Source organism: Paroedura picta, chromosome 7, assembly GCF_049243985.1.
Source record: "Paroedura picta isolate Pp20150507F chromosome 7, Ppicta_v3.0, whole genome shotgun sequence".
Classification (NCBI taxonomy): domain Eukaryota; kingdom Metazoa; phylum Chordata; class Lepidosauria; order Squamata; family Gekkonidae; genus Paroedura; species Paroedura picta.
This window is the reverse complement of record NC_135375.1, coordinates 104,470,237-104,496,829: the sequence shown is the minus strand read 5'-3', so window position 1 is coordinate 104,496,829 and position 26,593 is coordinate 104,470,237. Positions and strand designations below refer to the sequence as shown.

General features: G+C 41.0%; 1 protein-coding gene across 1 annotated transcript in view; it reads right to left on the bottom strand.

Annotated features, from left to right (window-relative positions):
• The window catches only part of LOC143841961 (bridge-like lipid transfer protein family member 1), a 48,594-nt gene extending 22,211 nt beyond the window's left edge, over positions 1 to 26,383 (bottom strand). The window contains exons 1-17 of the mRNA XM_077346511.1: positions 26,346 to 26,383; positions 26,003 to 26,253; positions 24,802 to 24,889; positions 23,970 to 24,390; positions 21,856 to 21,926; positions 19,707 to 19,880; positions 18,577 to 18,697; positions 16,667 to 16,794; positions 14,739 to 14,889; positions 11,414 to 11,654; positions 8,677 to 8,835; positions 7,538 to 7,783; positions 6,060 to 6,218; positions 4,563 to 4,808; positions 3,084 to 3,242; positions 1,765 to 2,010; positions 1,256 to 1,349 (exon numbers count right to left, since the gene is read on the bottom strand). Coding sequence (XP_077202626.1) covers positions 1,256 to 1,349; positions 1,765 to 2,010; positions 3,084 to 3,242; positions 4,563 to 4,808; positions 6,060 to 6,218; positions 7,538 to 7,783; positions 8,677 to 8,835; positions 11,414 to 11,654; positions 14,739 to 14,889; positions 16,667 to 16,794; positions 18,577 to 18,697; positions 19,707 to 19,880; positions 21,856 to 21,926; positions 23,970 to 24,390; positions 24,802 to 24,889; positions 26,003 to 26,253; positions 26,346 to 26,383 — 2,993 coding nt within the window. The remainder of the gene's footprint in view (positions 1 to 1,255; positions 1,350 to 1,764; positions 2,011 to 3,083; positions 3,243 to 4,562; positions 4,809 to 6,059; positions 6,219 to 7,537; positions 7,784 to 8,676; positions 8,836 to 11,413; positions 11,655 to 14,738; positions 14,890 to 16,666; positions 16,795 to 18,576; positions 18,698 to 19,706; positions 19,881 to 21,855; positions 21,927 to 23,969; positions 24,391 to 24,801; positions 24,890 to 26,002; positions 26,254 to 26,345) is intronic.
• Positions 26,384 to 26,593: the final 210 nt, after the last annotated feature.

Sequence of the window (26,593 nt, the reverse complement as noted above, 5' to 3'; positions counted from 1 at the left end):
AACATTAAAAACCGTGCTGAATTTGTAAAACATGACATACTAGTTCCTTAAAAGCACATCCATGAAATCCAGAAGACTGGACTATGTGGAGTTACTCACTGGCAACTTAATAGTTCAAAAAGTTTACAAATTTGGCAAACTGACAGGTGCAAATATTCAGATTTCTGAAAACATGTGTGAGATTCCAAATCCACAACTTTAACTTTTGAAATAGGTGCTGGGAGCAAACATCAGCCAAAGATTGATCTCAAATTAAGCACGGGTTAATGGATGTGTATTGTCAGTTTATGCAGTCATTGCTTTTAACAAGGTCGTGCACAGCAAAATAATTTTAATCACCACAAAAAAAAAACAGTACACGTATGAATAGGAAAGATACATACACACAAACACCATGCATGTCTCTGCATATGATTTTATTCTATTTCATTTATGAACAGTTTTTGCTGCTGCTTACTACACAAGAAATTTGCCGCATCTAGCTTGATCAAATAATTCTGTTATCTAACACTTATTTCACAACACGCAAGCTTTTAATGACCATCTACCGTATTTGCCGACGTATAAGACGACTGGGCGTATAAGACAACCCCCCAACATTTCCACTCAAAATATAGAGTTTGTTACATTACATTACCTGTCATTGTCACCATTGTAAGGCCGCAGCACGACCGCAGTGCCTGGGAATTGTAGTCCATGGACATCTGGAGGGCCGCAGTTTGACTACCCCTGCTCTAAGCCCTTGGCTACCTCTCTAGTTTTTGAATTTATGCTCAGCTCCCTCAATGGCTTGGTCTAAAGTGGTCAGCCCTTAACCTGGGGACTCTGGCAATTGAGCCAAAGTGCTAGCTAAGTGGTAAATAGCATAGGGACATCATTCTTCACCTTTTAGATTTTAGATTTAAGGTGGTTCCAATTATTGTTCTAAAAATTATGTGAATAGATAGCCTCTGAGATTCCAGCCACTTCACACTATGAAGTAGCTGCTCTTTAATACTATACAATTTTAGTAACATTTAATGTTATTTTCCCTGAATATCATCTGTACCTAACATGAAGTCAGAAAAACTCATTTCTTTCTTGGCCCGTTTGCTCTCTTAAGGTTTTTTTTTGCCTATAACAGATTTTTAAAATTCAGCTAAATTAAATGCCTAAGAAAATAGTGCGGCTCTTCGTGTTATATTGTTTGGGTATAACAGAGACCTTCCAACTGGCTGGAGAATCTTCATTGACTTTTTTTTTAACTTGCACTTACCGAATATTTGGTGTGATCCCTTCCAACAGAACAATAGTAACACCACCAATGTGAGCAGTAGCACTTGTCTCCGTCATCTTTTGATGAAGTATATCTTTAAATTAAAAAAATAGGTTAAACCTGTGTGAAATTTTATACTGTTTGCATTTGTTTTCATAATAACATAGGCAAAGTATAAAGGAATAATTATTTTTAATTGCCAAAATGCACTTACTGTAATCGTTCGAGAACAGAATAAACAACCTGGATGTCATTTTAACACTAACTTTTCGAATTATTTAAATACATCATTTGGGAGAAAATACAATATCATGCCTCTATTTATTCAGTGGTATGGTAACTATTTTCTCCATGAACGTATTTCAATAAAGAACATACAATGTCAGAAAGGAGGCTTTCCAGGTTAGGACATAATGGTATATTTATTTATACCAAAAATGTTTTACTTATGACTTAATTTTATTATCGTAGAAGATCAACAATAATGTATTTTCAGATACTCAATCTACCTTTCATTTTTTCTTTGAGTGTAAAACTCCCATGGATCCTCTGCAGCTCCGCTTCCCTTGTTAGCCCACCGATGCCTGCTTCAAGATGCATGCGATTCACCATGCCTATTCGAAATACTATCAAGGTCACATGCGGAGGTTCAGAGGTGACTAAACTGCCCTTTCTCTGTGTTCTGCTTAAGCTGTTGTTATCCTGCTCATTCTCAAATATTACCCTACAGGCAGGCTCAGTAGGACTCCGAACACCTACAGAAAACAGATAGCAGGAAAGCAGAAGTACAAGAACAGAAAGTAGAATTCATAGTTAACCTTTTTCTTATGCATTCAATGCATGTGTCATACTTTGTAGGGTAAGAAGATTCATAGAATGTTTTAACAAATGGAAGGTATAGTGGGAAGATTTGAGGCCACACCTACAAAACAATACCATGTCTGTCTTAATTCCCTTGTATCATACCCAGTTCTGAACACTGCAGACTTATTCAGTTTTACATAGCTATATATATGAAGAACTGAATTGAAGTGAAAATTATGAACAGTAGCATTGGTAAATATCAGGTGAAATACACATCATGTGGTGTTCACTCCATCTCTCTTTCGAAGAACAGTTTCAGGCCTTTGAATGCATAGCAAAAATAAAAACCATTAGCTGTTCCCCAATTAGACCGTTTATGCACTGGAGGTTTCATGCTGGGCTGCAGGCTGGAGTTTTAGTCGTGGCAGATTGCCCCACCTCTTCCTGCACCCACACGGGGGAGCATTTGGCCCGGTGCACCTCATCTACCTCCGATTTTTGTTCTTGCACGGGAGCTGGGGCAGTGAAGTCCCCAGTGCATAAACAGTCTTAGTGAAAACTAGAAATTGTCAACTCCTTTATTATTATTATTTTTTTAGAAAGATTGCAAATTAGAACATTGCAGAGTGTTCCTCTTCTGAAAAATATCAGCTGCCTCGTGGTTTTAAATCAAGGTCTGGCACAGACATCACTTTTAGCCTACAGTTAATTGGACTGTAGGTAGCAATATAATCCAGGTACTTCAGGCTATTGGATGCAATAGCTAAAGAGCACCTGAATGTTCAGGGGCCCTGCACTCCCAAATGCCAGTTGATGGAGAACCAATTTATACACTCTCTGTTGGTACTGAAATTAGACACAACATGCTAGATCTTTGGTCTCATTCAGGAAGACTCTCCTTATGTTCAAAACTTAAATGATTTGAAGACACCATTTCATGTTTGAAGTTTTTCTCATTCATGTAGAAACTTCAGGAATAGTTTATTTTAAAAAACAAGGCAGTATTAAAGCTTCTAGTTAATACCTGTTGGAAGACTATTGTGTCCAGATTTGGTGACAGGAGATTCTTGAACCACACTTCCTCTGTTGCCCACAGCATTTGACATCCAGTTGTAAAAGCTCACTGATGATGGCTCAGTTAATAGAGGATGTTCTGACAACATGTCAGAGGGCACTGTGGTTACTAAATGGACATCAAATACAACACAGTTAATTCACTGTATGTCCCATAAAACTGGTATTCAAGTAATACAGGAGGAAAAAAACTTTCTCAGTTCCTGGCCACAAGAACATATTCTAAGGAAACAGAGAGCATCAACTGCAAAGTTAGTACTAAATTAATATAACAGGGATACAAAAACAGGATATTTAACAGGCCTCGCTGGGTGGCCATATGCTTAACTCGGGTTTTCTCAACCAGGGTTTCATGAAACCCTGGGGTTTCTTCTTGGCCCTGGAAGGGTTTCCAGAACGGGTGGGAGTTAACAAATTACAAATAAATTACAAACATTTATTTGTAATATAACCATATATGGTCACGTCAACTTGCTCGCCCCTCCCAAAATGGCCAATGCTAGGTCTTGGAGGAGGTGGGAAGGGGAGTGTCCAGGTGCATGCATGCACAGCTATGCTTCCCAACCACATTCTGCACGATCACACTACTTCTGGGATCTCTGGAAGCCAGAAGAATGCTTCATGGGTTTCTCAGTGGTAAGAAGGCTGAGAAAGGCTGCCTTCACTGAGTTAACGAACCTTCATCTCTGTGTCCCTGTTCTGAAGATGCTGGTGCTTAGACCACTGCCCTCAAAGGATCACTGTTACTTGCTGCTTTGAATGAATTAAAAAGCATACTGCTGGAAAATACCATGCATAAACGGTCTGCACGACTTCATTCAGAAATAATGCTGGCATTCAATATTTCCACTACTGAACATAAGGAGGTGTCAACTAAACAATAGCTTCATTTCAACGATAATAATGACACCAGTTCTATACTACAAAAAAAGACATTATTGTAGTCTGTGGACTGCTGACTGCTTGATTCTTAACCTAAATAATTTTGTATAGCAATACTGAAGTTGGGTATGACAATGAATTTTTAAAGTTTGACGTTGGCTAAGCTGCCTATTTTTGAGTTTTCACAACATGTTTACTGCTTTACTACATCATGCCTTCAAAATCTGGAATTAATGTTGCAAATTTCGTTGCAAAAATCGTTCGAGAACAGAATAAACAACCTGGATGTCATTTTAACACTAACTTTTTGAATTATTTAAATACATCATTTGGGAGAAAATACAATATTATGCCTCTATTTATTCAGCGGTATGGTAACTATTTTCTCCATGAATGTATTTCAATAAAGAACATACAATGTCAGAAAGGAGGCTTTCCAGATTAGGACATAATGGTATATTTATTTATACCAAAAATGTTTTACTTATTACTTAATTTTATTATCCAAGAAGATCAACAATAATGTATTTTCAGATACTCAATCTACCTTTCATTTTTTCTTTGAGTGTAAAACTCCCATGGATCCTCTTCAGCTCAGATTCCCTTGTTAGCCCACCGATGCCTGCTTCAAGATGCATGCGATTCACCATGCCTATTCGAAATACCATCAAGGTCACACGCAGAGGTTCAGAGGTGACTAAACTGCGCTTTCTCTGTGTTCTGCTTAAGCTGTTGTTATCCTGCTCATTCTCAAATATTACTGTACAGGCAGGCTCAGTAGGACTCTGAACACCTACAGAAAACAGACAGCAGGAAAGCAGAAGTACAAGAACAGAAAGTAGAATTCATAGTTAACCTTTTTCTTATGCATTCAATGCATGTGTCATACTTTGTAGGTAAGAAGATTCATAGAATGTTTTAACAAATAGAAGGTATAGTGGGAAGATTTGGGGCCACACCTACAAAACAATACCATGTCTGTCTTAATTCCCTTGTATCATCCCTAGTTCTGAACACTGCAGACTTATTCACTTTTATATAGCTATATATATGAAGAACTGAATTGAAGTGCAAGGAGAAAGACATTTTCATAGAATCATAGAATCATAGAGTTGGAAGGGGCCATACAGGCCATCTAGTCCAACCCCCTGCTCAACGCAGGATTAGCCCTAAGCATCCTAAAGCAGGATTTTGCATCTTTCAGTGTAAGCTGACAATGCACAAATATAGAAGAAATTACTAGCGGTATGAATATTATGAACAGTAGCATTGGTAAATATCAGGTGAAATACACATCATGTGGTGTTCACTCCATCTCTCTTTCGAAGAACAGTTTCAGGCCTTTGATTGCATAGCAAAAATAAAAACCATTAGCTGTTCCCCAATTAGACCATTTATGCACTGGAGGTTTCATGCCGGGCTGCAGGCTGGAGTTTTAGTCGTGGCAGATTGCCCCACCTCTTCCTGCACCCACATGGGGGAGCATTTGGCCCGGTGCACCTCATCTACCTCCGATTTTTGTTCTTGCACGGGAGCTGGGGCAGTGAAGTCCCCAGTGCATAAACAGTCTTAGTGAAAACTAGAAATTGTCAACTCCTTTATTATTATTTTTTTTTTAGAAAGATTGCAAATTAGAACATTGCAGAGTGTTCCTCTTCTGAAAAATATCAGCTGCCTCGTGGTTTTAAATCAGGGTCTGGCACAGACATCACTTTTAGCCTACAGTTAATTGGACTGTAGGTAGCAATATAATCCAGGTACTTAAGGCTATTGGATGCAATAGCTAAAGAGCACCTGAGTGTTCAGGGGCCCTGCACTCCCAAATGCCAGGTGATGGAGAACCATTTTATGCACTCTCTGCTGGTACTGAAATTAGACACAACATGCTAGATCTTTGGTCTCATTCAGGAAGACTCTCCTTATGTTCAAAACTCAAATTATTTGAAGACACCATTCCGTGTTCGAAGTTTTTCTCATTCATGTAGAAACTTCAGGAATAGTTTATTTTAAAAAACAAGGCATTATTAAAGCTTCTAGTTAATACCTGTTGGAAGACTATTGTGTCCAGATTTGGTGACAGGAGATTCTTGAACCACACTTCCTCTGTTGCCCACAGCATTTGACACCCAGTTGTAAAAGCTCACTGATGATGGCTCAGTTAATAGAGGATGTTCTGACAACATGTCAGAGGGCACTGCGTTTACTAAATGGACATCAAATACAACACAGTTAATTCACTGTATGTCCCATAAAACTGGTATTCAAGTAATACAGGAGGATAAAACTTTCTCAGTTCCTGGCCACAAGAACATATTCTAAGGAAACAGAGAGCATCAACTGCAAAGTTAGTACTAAATTAATATAACAGGGATACAAAAACAGGATATTTAACAGGCCTCGCTGGGTGGCCATATGCTTAACTCGGGTTTTCTCAACCAGGGTTTCATGAAACCCTGGGGTTTCTTCTTAGCCCTGGAAGGGTTTCCAGAACGGGTGGGAGTTAACAAATTACAAATAAATTACAAACATTTATTTGTAATATGACCATATATGGTCACGTCAACTTGCTCGCCCCTCCCAAAATGGCCAATGCTAGGTCTTGGAGGAGGTGGGAAGGGGAGTGGCCATGTGCATGCATGCACAGCTATGCTTCCCAACCACATTCTGCACGATCACACTACTTCTGGGATCTCTGGAAGCCAGAAGAATGCTTCATGGGTTTCTCAGTGGTAAGAAGGCTGAGAAAGGCTGCCTTAACTGAATTAATAAGCCTTCATCACTGTGTCCCTGTTCTGAAGATGCTGGTGCTCAGACCACTGCCCTCTAAGGATCACTGTTACTTGCTGCTTTGAATGAATTAAAAAGCATACTGCTGGAAAATACCATGCATAAACCGTCTGCATGACTTCATTCAGAAATAATGCTGGCATTCAATATTTCCACTACTGAACATAAGGAGGTGTCAACTAAACAATAGCTTCATTTCAACGATAATAATGACACCAGTTCTATACTACAAAAAAAGACATTATTGTAGTCTGTGGACTGCTGACTCCTTGATTCTTAACCTAAATAATTTTGTATAGCAATACTGAAGTTGGGTATGACAATTAATTTTTAAAGTTTGACGTTGGCTAAGCTGCCTATTTTTGAGTTTTCACAACATGTTTACTGCTTTACTACATCATGCCTTCAAAACCTGGAATTAATGTTGCAAATTTCATTGCAAAAATCGTTCGAGAACAGAATAAACAACCTGGATGTGATTTTAACACTAACTTTTTGAATTATTTAAATACATCATTTGGGAGAAAATACAATATTATGCCTCTATTTATTCAGCGGTATGGTAACTATTTTCTCCATGAATGTATTTCAATAAAGAACATACAATGTCAGAAAGGAGGCTTTCCAGATTAGGACATAATGGTATATTTATTGATACCAAAAATGTTTTGCTTATGACTTAATTTTATTATCGTAGAAGATCAACAATAATGTATTTTCAGATACTCAATCTACCTTTCATTTTTTCTTTGAGTGTAAAACTCCCATGGATCCTCTGCAGCTCAGCTTCCCTTGTTAGCCCACCGATGCCTGCTTCAAGATGCATGCGATTCACCATGCCTATTCGAAATACTATCAAGGTCACATGCGGAGGTTCAGAGGTGACTAAACTGCGCTTTCTCTGTGTTCTGCTTAAGCTGTTGTTATCCTGCTCATTCTCAAATATTACTGTACAGGCAGGCTCAGTAGGACTCCGAACACCTACAGAAAACAGATAGCAGGCAAGCAGAAGTACAAGAACAGAAAGTAGAATTCATAGTTAACCTTTTTCTTATGCATTCAATGCATGTGTCATACTTTGTAGGTAAGAAGATTCATAGAATGTTTTAACAAATAGAAGGTATAGTGGGAAGATTTGGGGCCACACCTACAAAACAATACCATGTCTGTCTTAATTCCCTTGTATCATCCCTACTTCTGAACACTGCAGACTTATTCAGTTTTATATAGCTATATATATGAAGAACTGAACTGAAGTGAATATTATGAACAGTAGCATTGGTAAATATCAGGTGAAATACACATCATGTGGCGTTCACTCCATCTCTCTTTCGAAGAACAGTTTCAGGCCTTTGATTGCATGGCAAAAATAAAAAAACATTAGCTGTTCCCCAATTAGTGAAAACTAGAAATTGTCAACTCCTTTATTATTTTATTTTTTTGTGAGAAAGATTGCAAATTGGAACATTGCAGAATCTTCCTCTTCTGGAAAATATCAGCTGCCTCGTGGTTTTAAATCAGGGTCTGGCACAGACATCACTTTTAGCCTACAGTTAATTGGACTGTAGGTAGCAATATAATCCAGGTACTTCAGGCTATTGGATGCAATAGCTAAAGAGCACCTGAGTGTTCAGGGGCCCTGCACTCCCAAATGCCAGTTGATGGAGAACCATTTTATGCACTCTCTGTTGGTACTGAAATTAGACACAACATGCTAGATCTTTGGTCTCATTCAGGAAGACTCTCCTTATGTTCAAAACTCAAATGATTTGAAGACACCATTCCGTGTTCAAAGTTTTTCTCATTCATGTAGAAACTTCAGGAATAGTTTATTTTTTAAAAAAAAATGCATTATTAAAGCTTCTAGTTAATACCTGTTGGAAGACTATTGTGTCCAGATTTGGTGACAGGAGATTCTTGAACCACACTTCCTCTGTTGCCCACAGCATTTGACACCCAGTTGTAAAAGCTCACTGATGATGGCTCAGTTAATAGAGGATGTTCTGACAACATGTCAGAGGGCACTGTGGTTACTAAATGGACATCAAATACAACACAGTTAATTCACTGTATGTCCCATGAAACTGGTATTCAAGTAATACAGGAGGATAAAACTTCCTCAGTTCCTGGCCACAAGAACATATTCTAAGGAAACAGAGAGCATCAACTGCAAAGTTAGTACTAAATTAATATAACAGGGATACAAAAACAGGATATTTAACAGGCCTCGCTGGGTGGCCATATGCTTAACTCGGGTTTTCTCAACCAGGGTTTCATGAAACCCTGGGGTTTCTTCTTGGCCCTGGAAGGGTTTCCCGAACGGGTGGGAGTTAACAAATTACAAATAAATTACAAACATTTATTTGTTATATGACCATATATGGTCACGTCAACTTGCTCGCCCCTCCCAAAATGGCCAATGCTAGGTCTGGAGGAGGTGGGAAGAGGAGTGGCCAGGTGCATGCATACACAGCTAAGCTTCCCAACCATATTCTGCACGATCACACTACTTCTGGGATTTGTGGAAGCCAGAAGAATGCTTCATGGGTTTCTCAGTGGTAAGAAGGCTGAGAAAGGCTGCCTTAACTGAATTAATAAGCCTTCATCACTGTGTCCCTGTTCTGAAGATGCTGGTGCTCAGACCACTGCCCTCAAAGGATCACTGTTACTTGCTGCTTTGAATTAATTAAAAAGCATCCTGCTGGAAAATACCATGCATAAACCATCTGCATGACTTCATTCAGAAATAATGCTGGCATTCAATATTTCCACTACTGAACATAAGGAGGTGTCAACTAAACAATAGCTTCATTTCAATGATAATAATGACACCAGTTACATACTACAAAAAAAAGACATTAATGTTGCAAATTTAGCACTAAAGACTGCCTATTAAGAACTAATAGTTTTGAATGAGTATGTATTAGCTGCCAAAGGACATTATCTGCAGTTGATTGCATGTTCAAGAACAGCCGGAAATGCTTAAGGTGCTATTGTTTTTTCAGTTGACACTAACCTTAATAAATAAGGTCAGCCAGAGTAGCAAATTGTCAGATATCACTACTGTCGACTCCAGAACATGGCAAAAAATCCACTTTGTGGATACACAGAAAACATGTTTTTAAAGGGATCACATAAGGGCTAATGCAGAAGAAAAGCACTTGTTTTTACAGACCAATCCTGCCAATTCTAATCATGTTTAAGACACTTAATTCCCAGACAGCCCTCGCTGTCTGATTGGTTGCTGATTTAAATGAACTTTTCTTCCAAGTAAGTGAGCTCAGAACTGCAAGTTCAAGATGTTCAGCTAAGTACATTTCTCTAAAGAAGTCCATCTCAGTGGTAATATTCCAACTCAAGGCCAGAGGGTAGACTTCACCTTCAGGAACTGGATTACCTCCTGATTGAAGACAGTCTCTCACATAGGTGGAACTATAGGTTTCCCCAACTGATAGGGGTGGCCCACCCACTACACTTACTCTGGCTATGGACCCATTTGATGTACTGGTTAAGAGTGGCAGCCTCTAATCTGGAAAATTCTTCCTCACAGGGGAGGAAGAATAGGCAATTGTAAGCCACTTTGACTTTCGATAAGTAAAAAGTGGGTTAAAAAAAACAGCTCTTCTTTTTTTTCTTTTTCCATGACAATGAAACTATCTTTAAACACCTGCCTTCTGCAGAGATTAAATGGTTTCTCTGGAGGTACTTTGAGTGCCAGTTTATGGCTTCTTACAATTTAGAGGTAGCAACTAGAAGGAGGAGACTTCAAAAATTATTCTGTGGCTATTGTGTATAAGCTACACCTAAGCTTTTAGAGGTGTCAATTACACTCTCGTACCAGAGATGTAAGTCATGTTACCATATTCAACTCTCAAAAAAGATCAGAGGACAGTTTACTGCCTGAAATTGAATATTTTGACCTTAGCTAAACACCTGAGCACATGTGGGGAAGATGGCAATACCTTGCTGCTTCTTAAAGTTCTCTTCTACTTGAACAACTGATGTTCTTGTTTCAAGGGTTTACTGCCTATCACTAATCGGTGGGGCATGATGGGTGTTTGCTGTACAAGAATCCTTGTACAGGGAGGTTCCTCAGCCTTGTGAAGTTACTGTCCTGCCTCCCACAAAAACAACACACATCCAGAAGAATCTCTACTGAGAACAAATATTTATAATAAGTAAGATTTTGCTTCTTATTTAAGGAGTATTTTTTCAGCAAGGAAAGTAGGTTGCTCACCAGCTAACTTCTACAGATTATTTTAAAAGTCAGAAGTCCAGGAGGACATTCAGTGTGGACAAATGTCAAAAATGCTCTGAAAATACAGATAAGCTTGAATATTGTGGGAAAGCTCCATTCATGGAAGGGATTTCTGTCAGTGATGTCAGCTTCCTCGTCTGCTCTGTAGCCCAAAGGGCACCCTGAAATGCTGATCATGGGAAGCAGGAAGCACCAGGAAAAGCATGAGGACAGTGTCAGAGGTCTGAAGCTTGTTTTACCAGAAATGTCCCACCCCTAACTTAAAGAGAGACTTTGTAATAAATAAAATGTAAAATAGATAAATGCTATTTATGGACAGAAGAAGTTATTTTGAAAATGTATAGGTGAAATACCTGCATCAAATTCAAACTCTGCTCCATCCGCACTTGTGTCACTTTGAAGACCACCTCCATTGTCTGCACCAAAGCCATCCTCTTGGCCATGGGGGACAGATGACTGGAGTTCCATTGGCTGAGTTGGCCTGTGTAAACTCACCCCTTTGGAGGCTCGTGTCACAACAATGAACTTCATCCACTGCCCAGCTAAGGCAATGAGACCTTTCTTTGATGTTACAAGAGCAGGAAGGCCATCCCTCTGGAAGACAAGCACACGTCAAAGATAATTTTTTACTTGGAACCCAATTGTGTTATAATCCCACCCACCCCAAAAAACTTTGACAAAATACGTAGAAAAAGAGGAGACAGCAGGTCTCAGTCATGCAACTTTCTGACCTGCCTGGCTGACAATCTCATTTATCAAATGGAAGATGAACCCACAAGAGGTTCAGCCATACTGGACTTAATACTGACCAACAGGCAAGAGTTGGTGGATGAGGTGAAGGAGGTGGGGACCCTAGGGGGAAGTGACCATGTCCTCATAGAATTCCTTTTGAGATGGGGAGGCAAGGAAGCTTGTAGCCAGATGCGGATGTTGGATTTTCGTAGGGCAAACTTTAATAAACTCAGAGACATGATGAGTGTCATACCATGGATGAGAATGCTGGAAGGGAAGGGAGCATGTGAAGGGTGGGCGCTACTCAAACAAGAGCTATTGCATGCTCAATCGATGACTATCCCAGAAAGACGAAAACACTGCAGGAGCTCTAAGAAGCCTATTTGGATGAACAGAGAACTTCAAGAGGAACTAAGAAAGAAAAGGAAAATGTTCAGGAAATGGAGGGAAGGACAGAGCTCTAAAGAAGAGTACCTACAGGTTACTAGGCACTGTAGATCAATCATCAGAAAGGCCAAAGCTGAGAGTGAACTAAGATTGGCAAGGGAAGCCCATTGTAACAAGAAAAGATTTTTCAGTTATGTGAGGAGCAAACGTAAAGTAAAGGAGGCAATAGTCCCACTGTTGCCAGTTTGGTGTAGTGGTTAGGAGTGCAGACTTCTAATCTGGCATGCCAGGTTCGATTCTGCGCTCCCCCACATGCAGCCAGCTGGGTGACCTTGGGCTCGCCACTGCACTGATAAAACTGTTCTGACCGGGCAGTGATATCAGGGCTCTCTCAGCCTCACCCACCCCACAGGGTGTCTGTTGTGGGGAGAGGAATGGGAAGGCGACTGTCAGCCGCTCTGAGCCTCCTTCGGGTAGGGAAAAGCGGCATATAAGAACCAACTCTTCTTCTTCTTCTTCTTCTGTTGGGTGCAGATGGACAAACTCTAATGGAAGATGCAGAGAAAGCAGAAAGGCTTAGTGCCTATTTTACATCTGTTTTTTCCCACAGGTCAAAGGGTTTAGGCACATCTAGAGATAGCAGTAGCCAAAGGATAGTGTCTGGGTGGCAGGTTGACATGGATAGAGAGGTTGTCGAGAAGCATTTAGCTGCACTGGATGAGTTCAAATCCCCTGGGCTGGATGAAATGCACCCGAAATGCTCAAAGAACTTTCCAGAGAACTTGCAGAACCCTTGTCTATCATCTTCAGGACCTCTTTAAGGACTGGAGAGGTCCCGGAGGACTGGAAGAGAGCACTCTTATTCCGATCTTCAAAAAAGGGAGGAAGGATGACCCGGGAAACTACAGACCAGTGAGTCTGACTTCTGTTGTGGGGAAGATAATGGAGCAGATATTAAAGGGAGCGATCTGCAAACATCTGGAGGACAATTTAGTGATCCAAGGAAGTCAGCAAGGATTTGTCTCCAACAGGTCCTATCAGACCAACGTGGTTTCCTTTTTTGATCAAGTAACAGGTTTGCTGGATCGTGGAAATTCGGTTGATGCCGTTTACTTGGATTTTAGTAAAGCTTTTGATAAAGTTCCCCATGATGTTCTGATGGATAAATTGACTGCAATGTGGATTTTCAGATAGGTGGATAGGGAATTGGTTAGAGAACAACACTCAATGAGTTGCTGTCAGTGGTGTTTCATCAGACTAGAGGGAGGTGAGTAGCGGGTACCTCAGGGCTCAGTACTTTTTAACATATTTATTAATGATCTAGATGAGGGGGTGGAAGGACTACTCATCAAGTTTGCAGATGACACCAAATTGGGAGGAATGGCAAATACTCCGGAAGATAGAGACAGAGTTCAACGAGATCTGAACACGATGGAAAAATGGGCAAATGAGAACAAGATGCAACTTAATAAAGATAAGTGTAAAGTTCTGCATCTGGGTCAGAAAAATGAAAAGCATGCCTACTGGATGGGGGATACGCTTCTAGGTAGCACTGTGTGTGAACGAGACCTTGGGGTACTTGTGGATTGTAAACTAAACATGAGCAGACAGTGTGATGCAGCGGTAAAAAAGGCGAATGCCATTTCGGGCTGTATCAACAGAGGCATCACATCAAAATCACAAGATGTCATAGTCCCATTGTATACGGCACTGGTCAGACCACACCTGGAGTACTGTGTGCAGTTCTGGAGGCCTCACTTCTCAAAGGAAAGTGCACACTATTGTTCTGAATGTGTAAAGATATTCATAGATTACAACTCACACAAATCTATCATCCAGGTTATTCACTTTTGCTCTGGCATGAATGAACCGGGGGGGGGGGGATCCCAGAGCCAAATGGTCCTTTTTACTCTTTCGCCCACTTCCTTGGTCACAGTGAGACTGTTGTTTTCCTCACAGAGTTTTTAGAAACCATACTATGTGCATTTCTACAAACAGGCTCAGGAATTGTCATCTCAAACCATTTAGAAAACAGACTTCAATACACCATTTTATAAATTATTTGTCAATCAAATAGCTAGTTAGGTTATTAAATAGGTCAACGAGTTATAGTTGGTTTGGAGGACTAACTTTATATAATCTTAGAAATCAAATAGTAGTTAGTCTAGAGAATGTGATATAAACATCTGATTATTTGTCTATGTTTTCCCAACATTTTATGGAAAAAGGATCAAACATCATTAACTGAATAGATCTGTGGGCTCCAATCCCTATCAGTCCCACCTGGTCACTAAGTAACTAAGGAAGGTATACATAAGGACTGTCCTGCATATTCCAAGCACTAAACCAGGTGAACTATGGACTACACTGGACAGACAGGACTTCGAAATGCTAACTCAGAAAAACCTGAAATGATATTTGAAAAGTTAAGCAACTTTTAAAAGCCAAGCAAGACAAATCACTGGTCAGGTACCTGAAATGATATTTGAAAAATTAAGCAACTTTTAAAAGCCAAGCAAGACAAATCACTGGCCAGGTAATTTTCATCAATCCACCCACCTCTAAAGCTTCGGTCATTATGCAGTCCATGACAGCACAAAATCGTAATGTTCCTTCTGTTTCCAGTTTGTTTAAAGAGGATTTCATTTGATCAATAGGAACAAGCCAAGCGGCAACAGCAGGCGTTGCAGTGCTTAGAAGGTCCAGTTGCCTGTGGGAAAGAAAATCAGCTATGAATACAACAAATATTCATTTTAAGATGATTTACTGATACCCAATTGTTTTCAAAGAGCCTCTTGTGGTGCAGAGTGGTAAGGCAGCAGAAATGCAGTCTGAAAGCTCTGCCCATGAGGCTGGGAGTTTGATCCCAGCAGCCGGCTCAAGGTTGACTCAGCCTTCCATCCTTCTGAGGTCGGTAAAATGAGTACCCAGGTTGCTGGGGGGTAAACGGTAATGATTGGGGAAGTCACTGGCAAACCACCCCGTATTGAATCTGCCATGAAAACGCTGGAGGGCGTCACCCCAAGGGTCAGACATGACTCGGTGCTTGCACAGGGGATACCTTCACCTTCACCTTTAATTGTTTTCACTTGACACAAACAGAATGGTTCATTTGATTAGGGTTTTTAATTTTTGGTCTGTCTGTAACCCACCACGAGCCGGTTCCGAGAGAAAAGAAGAATTGATAAGACCTGAACACACACTGATTTTGTGCATTTAACAAGCCATCCATCATGGAGGGGACAGGGAAGTGGACATGTTCACTGTCTCAGCCAGAGTCACCCAACAATTCTTCAATGGGTCTGAGACCATTTCCTCTATACCAGAATTGGGAGGGTAAAAGCAGAGCTGAAAGGATGGCACCTTTCTGGCAGCCCAAGTTCAAATCTGCCTGCACAGAGGAGGAAGCACCTCTGTGATCACAACAAGTGCATTTGGTGGTCACACGGGAGCGATACAAGGGGAGGGGAAGGAGCAGCCCTCTGTTACATCAGCTACGGCAGACATCTTCAAAGGCGGAGGCACCTTGAAATGATAAGTGAGTTGGAATGCCATCTATACCGCTCCTTTCCTTTCGGTTATATGACATGTGAGCTGGAACGCTCTGTTGCATTCTTTCTTTCCTTTAAGGCCTGTAAAAGCTGCTAGTCATCTTCTTTCTTTCAAACGGCAACTGAGTTTTGACATTCACAAAGGAAGCTAACCTGTGTATTATATTACTAGTATTTACAAGCTTGAAGCTGCCTTTTCGGAAGTATCGATCTACTTTACTCTTATGATACGGTTTTAATGTATTTTTAGATGTAAACCAGCCTGAGCTCCTGGAAAGGGCAATATATAAACAATACATTTATTTATTTGATTGATTTATTATTTGATTTATATACCGCCACTCTCTAAGAATCATGGCAGGTTAAAATAAAATGATAAAACAACAATAAAATAACAAATAAATAAAATGTTTGAATTGACAGTTAATCTTTTAACTTAATTGTCCGAGTGGATGAACATACTTTGATTGTTATATTATCTCAATTATTCTTATTTTTCTATTTAATTGATGCAAATGCTTATAATTATAGGTTAGATCATGATTACTTATAAAAAATACAAATACAGTTTACAGTCTATAATAATTATAGACTGAAAGTGCCAGTCTATTTTTGCAAATAAGATTAATACAGGTTTAACAATTGATTTAATCAAAGGTGTCAGAATTTCTAAATTCTACTCTCCTAAATGAAAATGCAACAGATGGCCATTCCCAGCTCTTGGGCTTACCTCCTGGCTGCTCTTCCTCCTGTCAGGTGCTAGCAAATGGCAAGGAGGAGGAGCAGGGAGATGGGGAAGAGCCTCTGATTGACCCTCTGTTGGGGACTGCTATCACGCTATTGAGGGCCAACCAGTGAGGGCCAATCAGATGCTCAGCACGTCGTTAGCAGGATGGTAAGCTTTTTACGTGTTCTGATGGGAAGGCACTGCCTTACCTGTTCATATGAACATGTGCGGCAATCCTATCAAAGCACAAAGCCACTAAGGAAACATGGATGACGCTTTTCCCTGCAGCGTTGCCTGTTGATTCTTCCACTGATGCTTGCAGCAAACACAAATTCACCTATGAAAAGGGGCCCAAAGATCAATAAACCCTATATTCATATTTTAAGAAATTACATGATAACAAACTTCCATTCCTTCACATACAAACCCACAATTTCTAAACAACAAACAAATAATCCATTAAATTCATATAACCACATGCTTTTCTAAAATATATAGGTACTATAAAGCCTAGAGGCTTCTATCGTGCAAGGCTATTCACCAGACTGGTTATTACCTTAGGGAGTGTAACACTGGCCTGAAGTCCTTTAATAGTCACATGATCTTGCTTGAGAGAAAGATTTATTTGTGTTTTTACTTGAGTAGTTCCTGTGGTCTCTGTTTTTGATCCTCTAATATCCTGCTTGGAGGATAACTTTTGAAAAGCAGGGGGCAGAATAATGCCAGTTTGTGTGCTAAAATGCTGTCTTTAATGACCATATAATTTATTCATACACATTCAATTCAATAACATAATAAAACCCTAGATCAGATGACTAGTCCATCTAGTTCAACATCCTGTCTCACACAGTGGCCAACCAGTTCCTCTGGAAGGCCCTTCACCTAATGTTACCTCCTGGCTCTGGGATTCAGAGGATTAATGTTTCTGAATGTGGATGTGTGCAGAAGAGGATCATGGAGAGACCTTCACATTCATGACCTGCCCCCAAGTCTCAGGGGGAAGGCCTCCCTCCTAGTCCCATCTCCTCTCAGTCCATTAATAATGCTGGAAGAGAGATGGGGAAAAGAAGGAACAGCACCTGGAATTTTGACGGGCAGCATCAGTCTTAGCTAGGAGCTCCACTGAGCCCCTGTTGCCTAATAACCAGTTTCGGCAAGCCTAATGGCGCTGTTCTCCTAGGCATCCTGTGCAAGGCCACCCTAGCTGTGATAAAGAGAATCTGCTCCAAAGATCAAGGGTGCACGATTTTGGAATTACCCAAGAATACTCATTTCAAAGGGAAACCTGATAGCCACACAGCACCAGGATTCAGCTTTAGAAACAATAAATTCCAGGAGAACTGGTGTCAAAAATAGAGAGAACGAAAGCTGAACCTTAAAAAAACCCTATAATAACAAAACAGAAAATGAGGTACAAGGAGAAGCTGTGGGGCTACCTTCTTTGAAATACCCCTTTCTGCTTCTCTACTTTCACCCCTGTTCATAGGAAACCAATTTCCTTCCGCCAACTGCCTCCTGTTCCAGGCACACCTCACCCTGTACACTAAAGAAAAGGTGACCCAGCAAGGACACTTCAGGCACAAGAAGATCCCTGGCGATTCCACCAAGACTTAAAGGAAAGGAAACGCAGAAAAAACGTCCTCTTTCCTACTTGATGCCGCTTGGCAGAGAAACTGTCTGTTCACCGCAGTGCCTGCCCTTCTGCTTGGAATTCCAGTAGTGATGCATGAAGATAAAAAAACCTCTCTTAATCAATTTCGCATCTCCCCTGTACCTTGATTGTGTACACTGATTTCACCCCCCTGCCTTGGGTGGTAGAAATGAAATTAACTAAATTCATTCACAGAGCTCTGGAAATTATTTACTGCAGAAACAAATAAAAAGAACAGATTTTTAAAAGACTGATGGATCCCGGGGAAGGATGATCATAGATTCCCCACTTTTCTTAAAGGAATCACACATTCACATCCTTAAAGATGTTCATCCTCACTTCCCGCTTACAAGTAGATTCTCTGGGAAATGGCTGTGTCGTGATCGCGATCCTTTGGATGCCTCACGTGAACAAAGAGTATGGTTGGGGCATCCTAAGCCAAAATGTTTGGCTATATAACACACATACCTTTTCGGAGAAAGTAGTTTTCCTGTTCTGTACAGCTTCTCTGAGGACCTCGAAATGCAGATTATCCACAATAGCTGCAGGATGGCATGTGCTAGCACAGTGAACCATGGCCTGTATATACCTGCAAGGGAAATGAGTTCAATGCAGTTTACTTATAAGACTCATCCCTATACTAAATGTCAACACTGGGTAGGATTGAATTCCACAGGAAGGTGGCTTTTCCCCAAGACTCATCTCTAGCTGCAGACCTCTAAAACCCCTCTCATGTAATCTCGGGGGGGGGGGTCCCCTAGTCCCCAAGGAGCAGCATTTGGAGAAACAGTGGTGAGAAAAGTCCATTCCACAGAGGAATGTCCCTTCCTTTCGTGGAAATGATCTGTAGGATTCAAACCATATTAAACATGAGGCTGCCTGTGAAGAGTCTTTGGAAACTTTAACAAATCCAGAATGCTGTGACCAAACTAACATCTGGACTCACCATACTAAGCAAATTTCACTGGTGCTCAAACACCTTTACTTATCATCCTGCACAATTCTCCTCAGCACAATATGAAGTGTTTGTGTTGCCTTATGAGACAGTCTAGAGCCCCCGAAGGGCAGGTTTCTCTTGTATGAGCTTGCCTGTCAATTAAGGTCACTGTCAAAGGCCTTTTCTAGGTGTTCTCAACATAAGTTATAAGCAGCACAAAAATTATCAGAGCTTTCAACACACAAATGCACACAATGTAAGCTGCCAAGATTTTCCCAGTGAGAGAGAAAGGAGCCAACCCTTTTCAAAAAATTAAGTTTAAAAAACTTTCTAGTGCTTTGCCATAGTGATATTACTGCTGCAAAAGCAGGAGAGAAGCTTCTAATTCCACTGAAAGGGATGGGCAAAGAATGTTCACTAACATTCCTATTTCTGCCAAGATTTCTCTCAGCCCATATCTGACATATGCAAACCTCACAATGCTTAGTTGCACGTCATGTAATTGCTGAAGAACAATGCCCTTCGTATTTGGATGCATAAGCACAGTATCATGACACGCTATTGCAGCTGAGCAGAAGCTTGTACAGATGATCTTATCAGTTACATTGTAAAACAAGCATTATATTCAAAGTTGCTATGTTTTTAAAAAATTGTGAAATACCTGTCCAAAGCCTCTGCTACAAGTGGAGTGAGAACAACATCCACAGTCCCCTTTATTTCCACAATGACCGTTGTTCTGGTCTGAGAAATGGGGTGATCCAGAGTCCATTCTTCTGTTATTGTTTCATCATCCGTATTGGCAAGGATTTTCTTTTCCAAGGGGGTATAAGGTGTGCTTAATAAACAAAACAATAACAGAAACAAGTTGTTGCTTCTCAAGAGGCCATGCTACAAAATGAATTCCAAGCGCTCATAGACAGCAGTGGGATTTATGGTGTTTAGTTAGTTAGGTGGACAAACAACTTGTCAAGATGCAGCTGCTTCTTGATGCCAAGCACAGAAGGAGCAAGAGTTTAATAAGCTGCCTAATTTTAAGAGCAACAGATGTTCACACAAGGACAATGTAATTGCAGATAACAATCACTTGGGTTGTGAGGAATGCAGCACTGGGTCATTCGCTTGCTAGGGTTGCTACGAGCCTATATTAGCCTCAAAGGAATTTTCTTTCAGTAATTTTGGTTATCATTAAACAGATAAAAAGTCTCATCCTGACAACCAAGAACATTAAACACACAACTATTGTAGCTGGTTAGTAAACACAACACACAATTTATCTCAGAAAAGTTTGTGCCCCGCAGCACCTTTCAGATCCACAAAGTTTTCGTTTGTATGCACACCTCATCAGATACATGTACATGAAAGCTTAAACCCAGAATTCAACTTTTCTAGTCCTAGAGGTGTCATTGAACTCAAATGTTGTTCTACTACTTTGGACCGACACGGCTAAACATCGGAACCTATTCTCAGAACACTAGAACAGTCTAGTTAAGACAGATGTGCTTGTGTCCCCTTCTGTATTTTCCAGGTGCCTCATCCCATTGTGATAAGAGCAGTGCATTATGAAAGGAGAATACAACTACAGTAATATATTGCTATATATTCCTAGGAGAAAACTGTGACAGGCCATTTCTATCAACTAAGGGACTCACACAGCCTTGAGGGAACCAGGTTTATTTTAAGTTACAAACTTTCCTCTCAGTTGCAAAGTATTCTAAAGATAATGGGTGTCTAGGCTTTGGATTTGCTGCTGTGAGCTAAGCTTTGAGGTGCACAAGAGTCAGACTAAATGGCAGAATGTCTACTCATTGCTAGAGACAACCCTAACAACTGGGTCCTCTTGTCAGAAGTAGAGACAAAACACTCTGCCACACCGCCAAGCAGAGCTACCCTTCACTCCACACCTGCTCTTTTCCTCAACCAGACTTGAGCTCTCATGGCTCTCTCCCCGAGGCAGAACCAAACCCCCAATGTGTTTCCCTCCAATATCCTCAAAGAAAGAAAATGCAGACTATCAGCTTAGTTTTAGCTTCCCTTCACACACGCTCCATGCTTTCCGTTGGTATGATTTCATTCTGCAAATCAACATATATGAACTTGATTCAATCAGAGGAAGAGTACTGATCAGGGAAAAGAAATACGACTATGTACCAACCATAAAGCAACACTATGTACATGTTCCTCTTTGCAGAGTATTATTTATTTATTTATTTATTTATTTGGCTCCTGACAAGCCAGCTCATGGCGGGTTACACAATAAAACGCCACATACAATAAAACACTATTAAAATTAACATTCACACAACATAATACAGTATGGCACTAAAACCCCCTCCCACGACTGCCAGAACCCCCTCCCATGACTGCCAAAGGGATTACATCAGCTGACAACACCAATGATGTTCCAAAGTTCGGTGGCGTATCTTCCTTGCTCATCTGATCTTCTTCCTGCACTGGTCTCGCCAATAGATCTGGAGGAAGAGCTCCGTTTAACAGGCCCTACGAAATGTCAAAAGCTCCTGCAGGGCCTGCAGCTCTTCCTGGAGCTCATTCCACCAGGTATGGGCCAGGACCAAAAAGGTCCTGGCCCTGGCCAAGACCAGGCAAGATTCACTGGGGCCAGGAATGACCAGCAAGTTGGTACCCAGAGAGCGCAAAGCCCTGCAGGAGGCATAAGGAAACAGGCGGTCCCGCAGATATGTGTATCCCAGACCACCAAGGGCCTTAAAGATCAAAACCAGAACCTTGAACCTGATCCAGGCCACAACTGGCAACCTTAGAATACTGCAAACGTATTGCAACTTGTTACTCACTTTGATGTTGATCCCGTAAACTGCATTCCTTGATCCAGTAAAGCATTAGCTGTGAGGCCCTGTTTAACAGTCTAGAACACACACAAAACCTTGTCACTATTCTAGAACTTTTATACAGCACATTTGTCTTTAAAGGAAGACTATTTATATTTTGTCCTGCTCAATAAACATGCCCATATCTGCACATCTGACTTTACATATAAAAGATATTTATTTTACATTGTTGAAGAAACATGGCTCCTAAATGCCCTTCATACTTAAATATAGATTTAGATATTGATATGTAAAGCATAAAAGCTATGGAGCATATTTTATATATATATTTTTCAGTTTCTAAGTAACATTCTGAATCACAAGTGTTCTCTGGAATTTTAAAAAAATCGGTAATTCTCTTCACTGCATTCTGACATTCTTGGTAGAAACTCAACTCATTCATAAAAGCAGTTTACACTTTCAAAAGCACAATGAGACACAACAAACTACTTTGATGTAAGTCCACTGTATCCTGAGGGAGTGTTTCCCAATGTGTGGGTTAGGATCCACAAATGTCAGGAAGCCTCCCGAAAGAAGACCGGAGGCCAGCCTTTCCTAATGGCAGCTTCTGTCCTTTCCATCTTTCTCTGCCTTTCCTCCTCTCTAATTTCTCACATTCACCTCTCCCCCTCCTTCTTTGTGACATTAACAAGGAGAAAAAAGCCATCAGACAACTAAGAACTTCACTGTAGTAGCTGAAAGGAGGGGAGACTGGGAAGTAGCAGGGAGCAGTCCAGCATACCATGGAATAAACAGAGTGTCAGGATCAGTCCCTGCTCTCTGCCATGCTTGTGATTCCAGTGAACCTGAGGGACTCCATCTTGGAGTGCTGTGCCTTTACAGAAACGTTCCCAGGTACCAGAATGCTTATGCCTGTAGTTTTCCTTTGATTCTCCCCCTCTTTGATCCTTGCGTTTTCACACCGCATAGTCTCCCCGCTGTGAAACAATGTTGCCCACTTCCTGTAAACATCTTATATGCTAGCCCGAGGTGCCAGCCTGACCAAGGCCGTGCTAACTTCAACACCTTGGCAGGAAGCCTGGGATGGCACCTGGGTGAGGGGTCCCCCCCCCTCCCTTAGGAACGCTTGGGTTTTCGGCGGGAGAAATGTATGGATAACCGCTTGCTGTCCTATTATCGAACAGTCTTGACTTCGACTGTTATAGTGACTAGATCTACTTCCAATTAAAGCTTTCTTTCTATAGAAGTTTGTTTGTGAGTTTTGTCTGCGCTTGACACAGAGGAGAATAGAAACAGGTGTGTGTATGCGAATGGCCTCTGTCTTGGTGCTGCTTCTTCAGCAGCCCAAACACTTGCTCAGTCCCCTTCACTGCCCTCTGTCAGCTGCAGAAGTTGCACTGCATTGAGCCTTTTGCTGCCAGACTCTTCACTGGAATCTGCCATCTTGTTGTTTCCCCTCAAAACACTGCCCCCCCCCCCAAGCATTCATCATAAACTCTAGTTCAGGCCCAGCTGGCAGAGGAGGAGGAGGCTGGGATTCATAGCAGAGGCAACTCTTTGTGTGATGTTTGCTGGTTTCTCAAAATCACCTGATTGGGCAACGTAGAAAATGGAATGCTGGAATAGAGGAATTGCCAAGGTCATAGTTTGCCTAGGGCACCGAAAAAACAAGGCAGCCCTGGATGGGTCACTATATAAAGTATGAATCACCATCTGAAAAGGTTGGTAAACACTCTCCTAGGGAAGCAGAACCTGGAACAGTCACATTTCTGACATTCTTGGACATAACACTGTTAACCTGAGAGCACTCCATTGTCCTTAGCTAGTGATGGTCAAGCCAGCAACCTGTTCCTGTATACCTGTTCCCTGAATATTTGGCTGAATTCTCCTGTTCCTGGGATATTGTTCTTGAAAGAATGTTGCCTTAACCCAACAGGCCGTTGCCTGAAACAACACATCTCAGATATATTGTTCTAAAGTCTAGAGTGCTACATAGTTTGCTCAAACAGTTTATTACTCATTATCAAGATCAAATAAAAATGGGCCATAAAACGGAGCCACTGAAAACACACCCTCCCGATACACTGATTGCTTTGCCTGATTTGTTGACTTCTTTTTACCTTAAAGGCTGGGACAGTCTCCTGGTCTAATGATTGATGTAATGAGGTCCTTTTCTTTCTTGGATGCTTTTTGGACCAGTTGACCGGCTGATATTGGGTAAGGTAGTTTTGATAACAGTTCATTACAGGCTGCTGGGAGGTGATCTGTTCATTCTCTGGAGCCTTCTCAGCTTCTATAACAAGGTCATCTTCTCCTCCCAAAGCAGAAACAAATGAAGCTAAGGAAGGATGTGTTCTCATTGATAAGCTCTTTGGATCCTGATTAGCTTCTCCATGTAATGTTGTAGTTAAGGGTCTTTCTACACTATGGTAGATAGAGCCTCTCCCATAATCGATTTGTTTGGCTTGCTTTTTTTCACCAGCAGGTCTCTCTTGGGATTTCGGTGACACCAGACTACTTCCTGGAGAGTCTGCCACTGAACTAAACATTAGCAACAAAAAGAAGAGGGTGAACATTTTCTGATATGACATTTTTAGCCAGAATGCTGACCATATTAGCAAGTTGCAGGAAATTTGCAAGTAATTCAGAGTTGTTTTCCACTCTCTCTGAAGGGCAATCTGCAAATGCAAGTCTACCAGGCCCGCAAGCCTAAGTAAACAGGCTGGCTCCCAATAACTGCAACAGCATTTAAATCTCAATTATGAGTATGCACATGACACACACAACAGTCTTTATTGTGCACAAGCCATAGCAACAACAAAACACTGTGCCAAGCAGTAGCACTGTGTCTTATTCATATTCCTGATATACTACCACGGAAGTTTTTATTTTCTATATATCCAAGCATCTGCATTGGGGAACAAAAAGTGTCAACAGAAGCAGTACACTTACCATCCGTGGACATCATCTCCTTTTGTACCCGCCAAGAATTCTTTTTGGCCCAAGCTGTCCTCAGCTGCAGAAGGGCTTTCCCTCTCACCTGCAAGTAAGGGAAGGGCAGCACTAGAGCTACTATTCTCCTCTGGAGATCACAGTGGTACTTGTCAATTCAGGTGTTGTGATTTTCTTTCCAATTCTATTCCCATAGGTCGACACTCCCATTCTTTTCTTTTAACAGCATATATATATATATATGGTGTCCTATATATACACCTATATAGGTGTCCTATATATAAATACCGGAATACCAGAGCATCTTATTTGTCTCTTGAGAAACTTATATGCAGGTCAAGAAGCAACAATGAGAACTGAACATGGAATCACTGATTGGTTCAAAATTGAGAAAGGAGTTCGGCAAGGCTGTATACTGTCGCCTTGCCTATTTAACTTGTACGCGGAGCACATCATGAGAAAGGCGGGGTTGGAGGAGTCACAAATTGGGATCGAGATTGCAGGAAGAAATATCAACAACCTCAGATATGCAGATGATACCACTCTAATGGCAGAAAGTGAAGAGGAACTAAAGAGCCTGTTGATGGGGACCGCAGATCACTGCAGATGGGGACTGCAACAAAGAAATTAAAAGATGCTTGCTCCTGGGGAGAAAAGCTATGGCAAATCTAGACAGCATACTAAAAAGCAGAGACATCATCCTGCCAACTAAAGTGCGTTTAGTCAAGGCTATGGTCTTCCCAGTTGCAATGTATGGCTGTGAAAGTTGGACCATAAGGAAGGCCGAGTGTCAAAGAACTGAGGCTTTTGAACTCTGGTGCTGGAGAAGACTCTTGCGAGTCCCTTGGACTGCAAGGCGAACAAACCGGTCAGTCCTAGAGGAGATCAGCCCTGACTGCTCCTTAGAAGGCCAGATCCTGAAGATGGAACTCAAATACTTTCGCCACCTCATGAGAAGGAAGGACTCCCTGGAGAAGAGCCTAATGCTGGGAGCGATGGAGGGCAAAAGAAGAAGAGGATGACAGAGAACGAGGTGGCTGGATGGAGTCACTGAAGCAGTCGGTGCAAACTTAAATGGACACTGGGGAATGGTAGAAGACAGGAAGGCCTGGAGGATCATTGTCCATGGGGTCACGATGGGTCGGACACGACTTCGCACCTAACAACAACAACAATATATACATAATAAATATAAGATTACCATCAATAGTTTTTGGAAGTTCTTTGGTAATAATCCATTCTCCTGGTTGCAATAAAGATTGTCCATAAAACATATCAGATTCTGCATTTGTACTTGAAAAAGCAGAGCTACTTGAGGGTGTCAAATCTTCAAGTTTGAAGAAATCTAGTCCCAACACTGTGCCACCAAAAAACCTACAGCCACCAAGACAGCTGCACTTATTCTTGCTTCTTTTACTCTTTGTATTATCATCTGACCACCAAAACCATAACCTACAAAATAAAATATGAATAGAGGCACATGATCCATATTGAAACTTAATGGGAAAATCCAATCTCAATTTGCTCTTTATATCAAAATTTACTTAAGAATACCATTTATTAAAGATTTAAAGAAACACATCAGTCTATGTTTTATTCATTCTATAGAGAAAGACCCATATCCTAATAAAAACTATCACTGGCTGTTCTAAGTTATGCCTAATTTATTTTATTTGTATCTTTTCTCCCTGATCTGGACCCACAGCAGCTTTTCACATTATCTTTAACCGCTCCTGCGGAGTGGATTAAATAAAGCCCTAAGGGCTATTGGGGAGGGGTTAGGGCGGTCTCT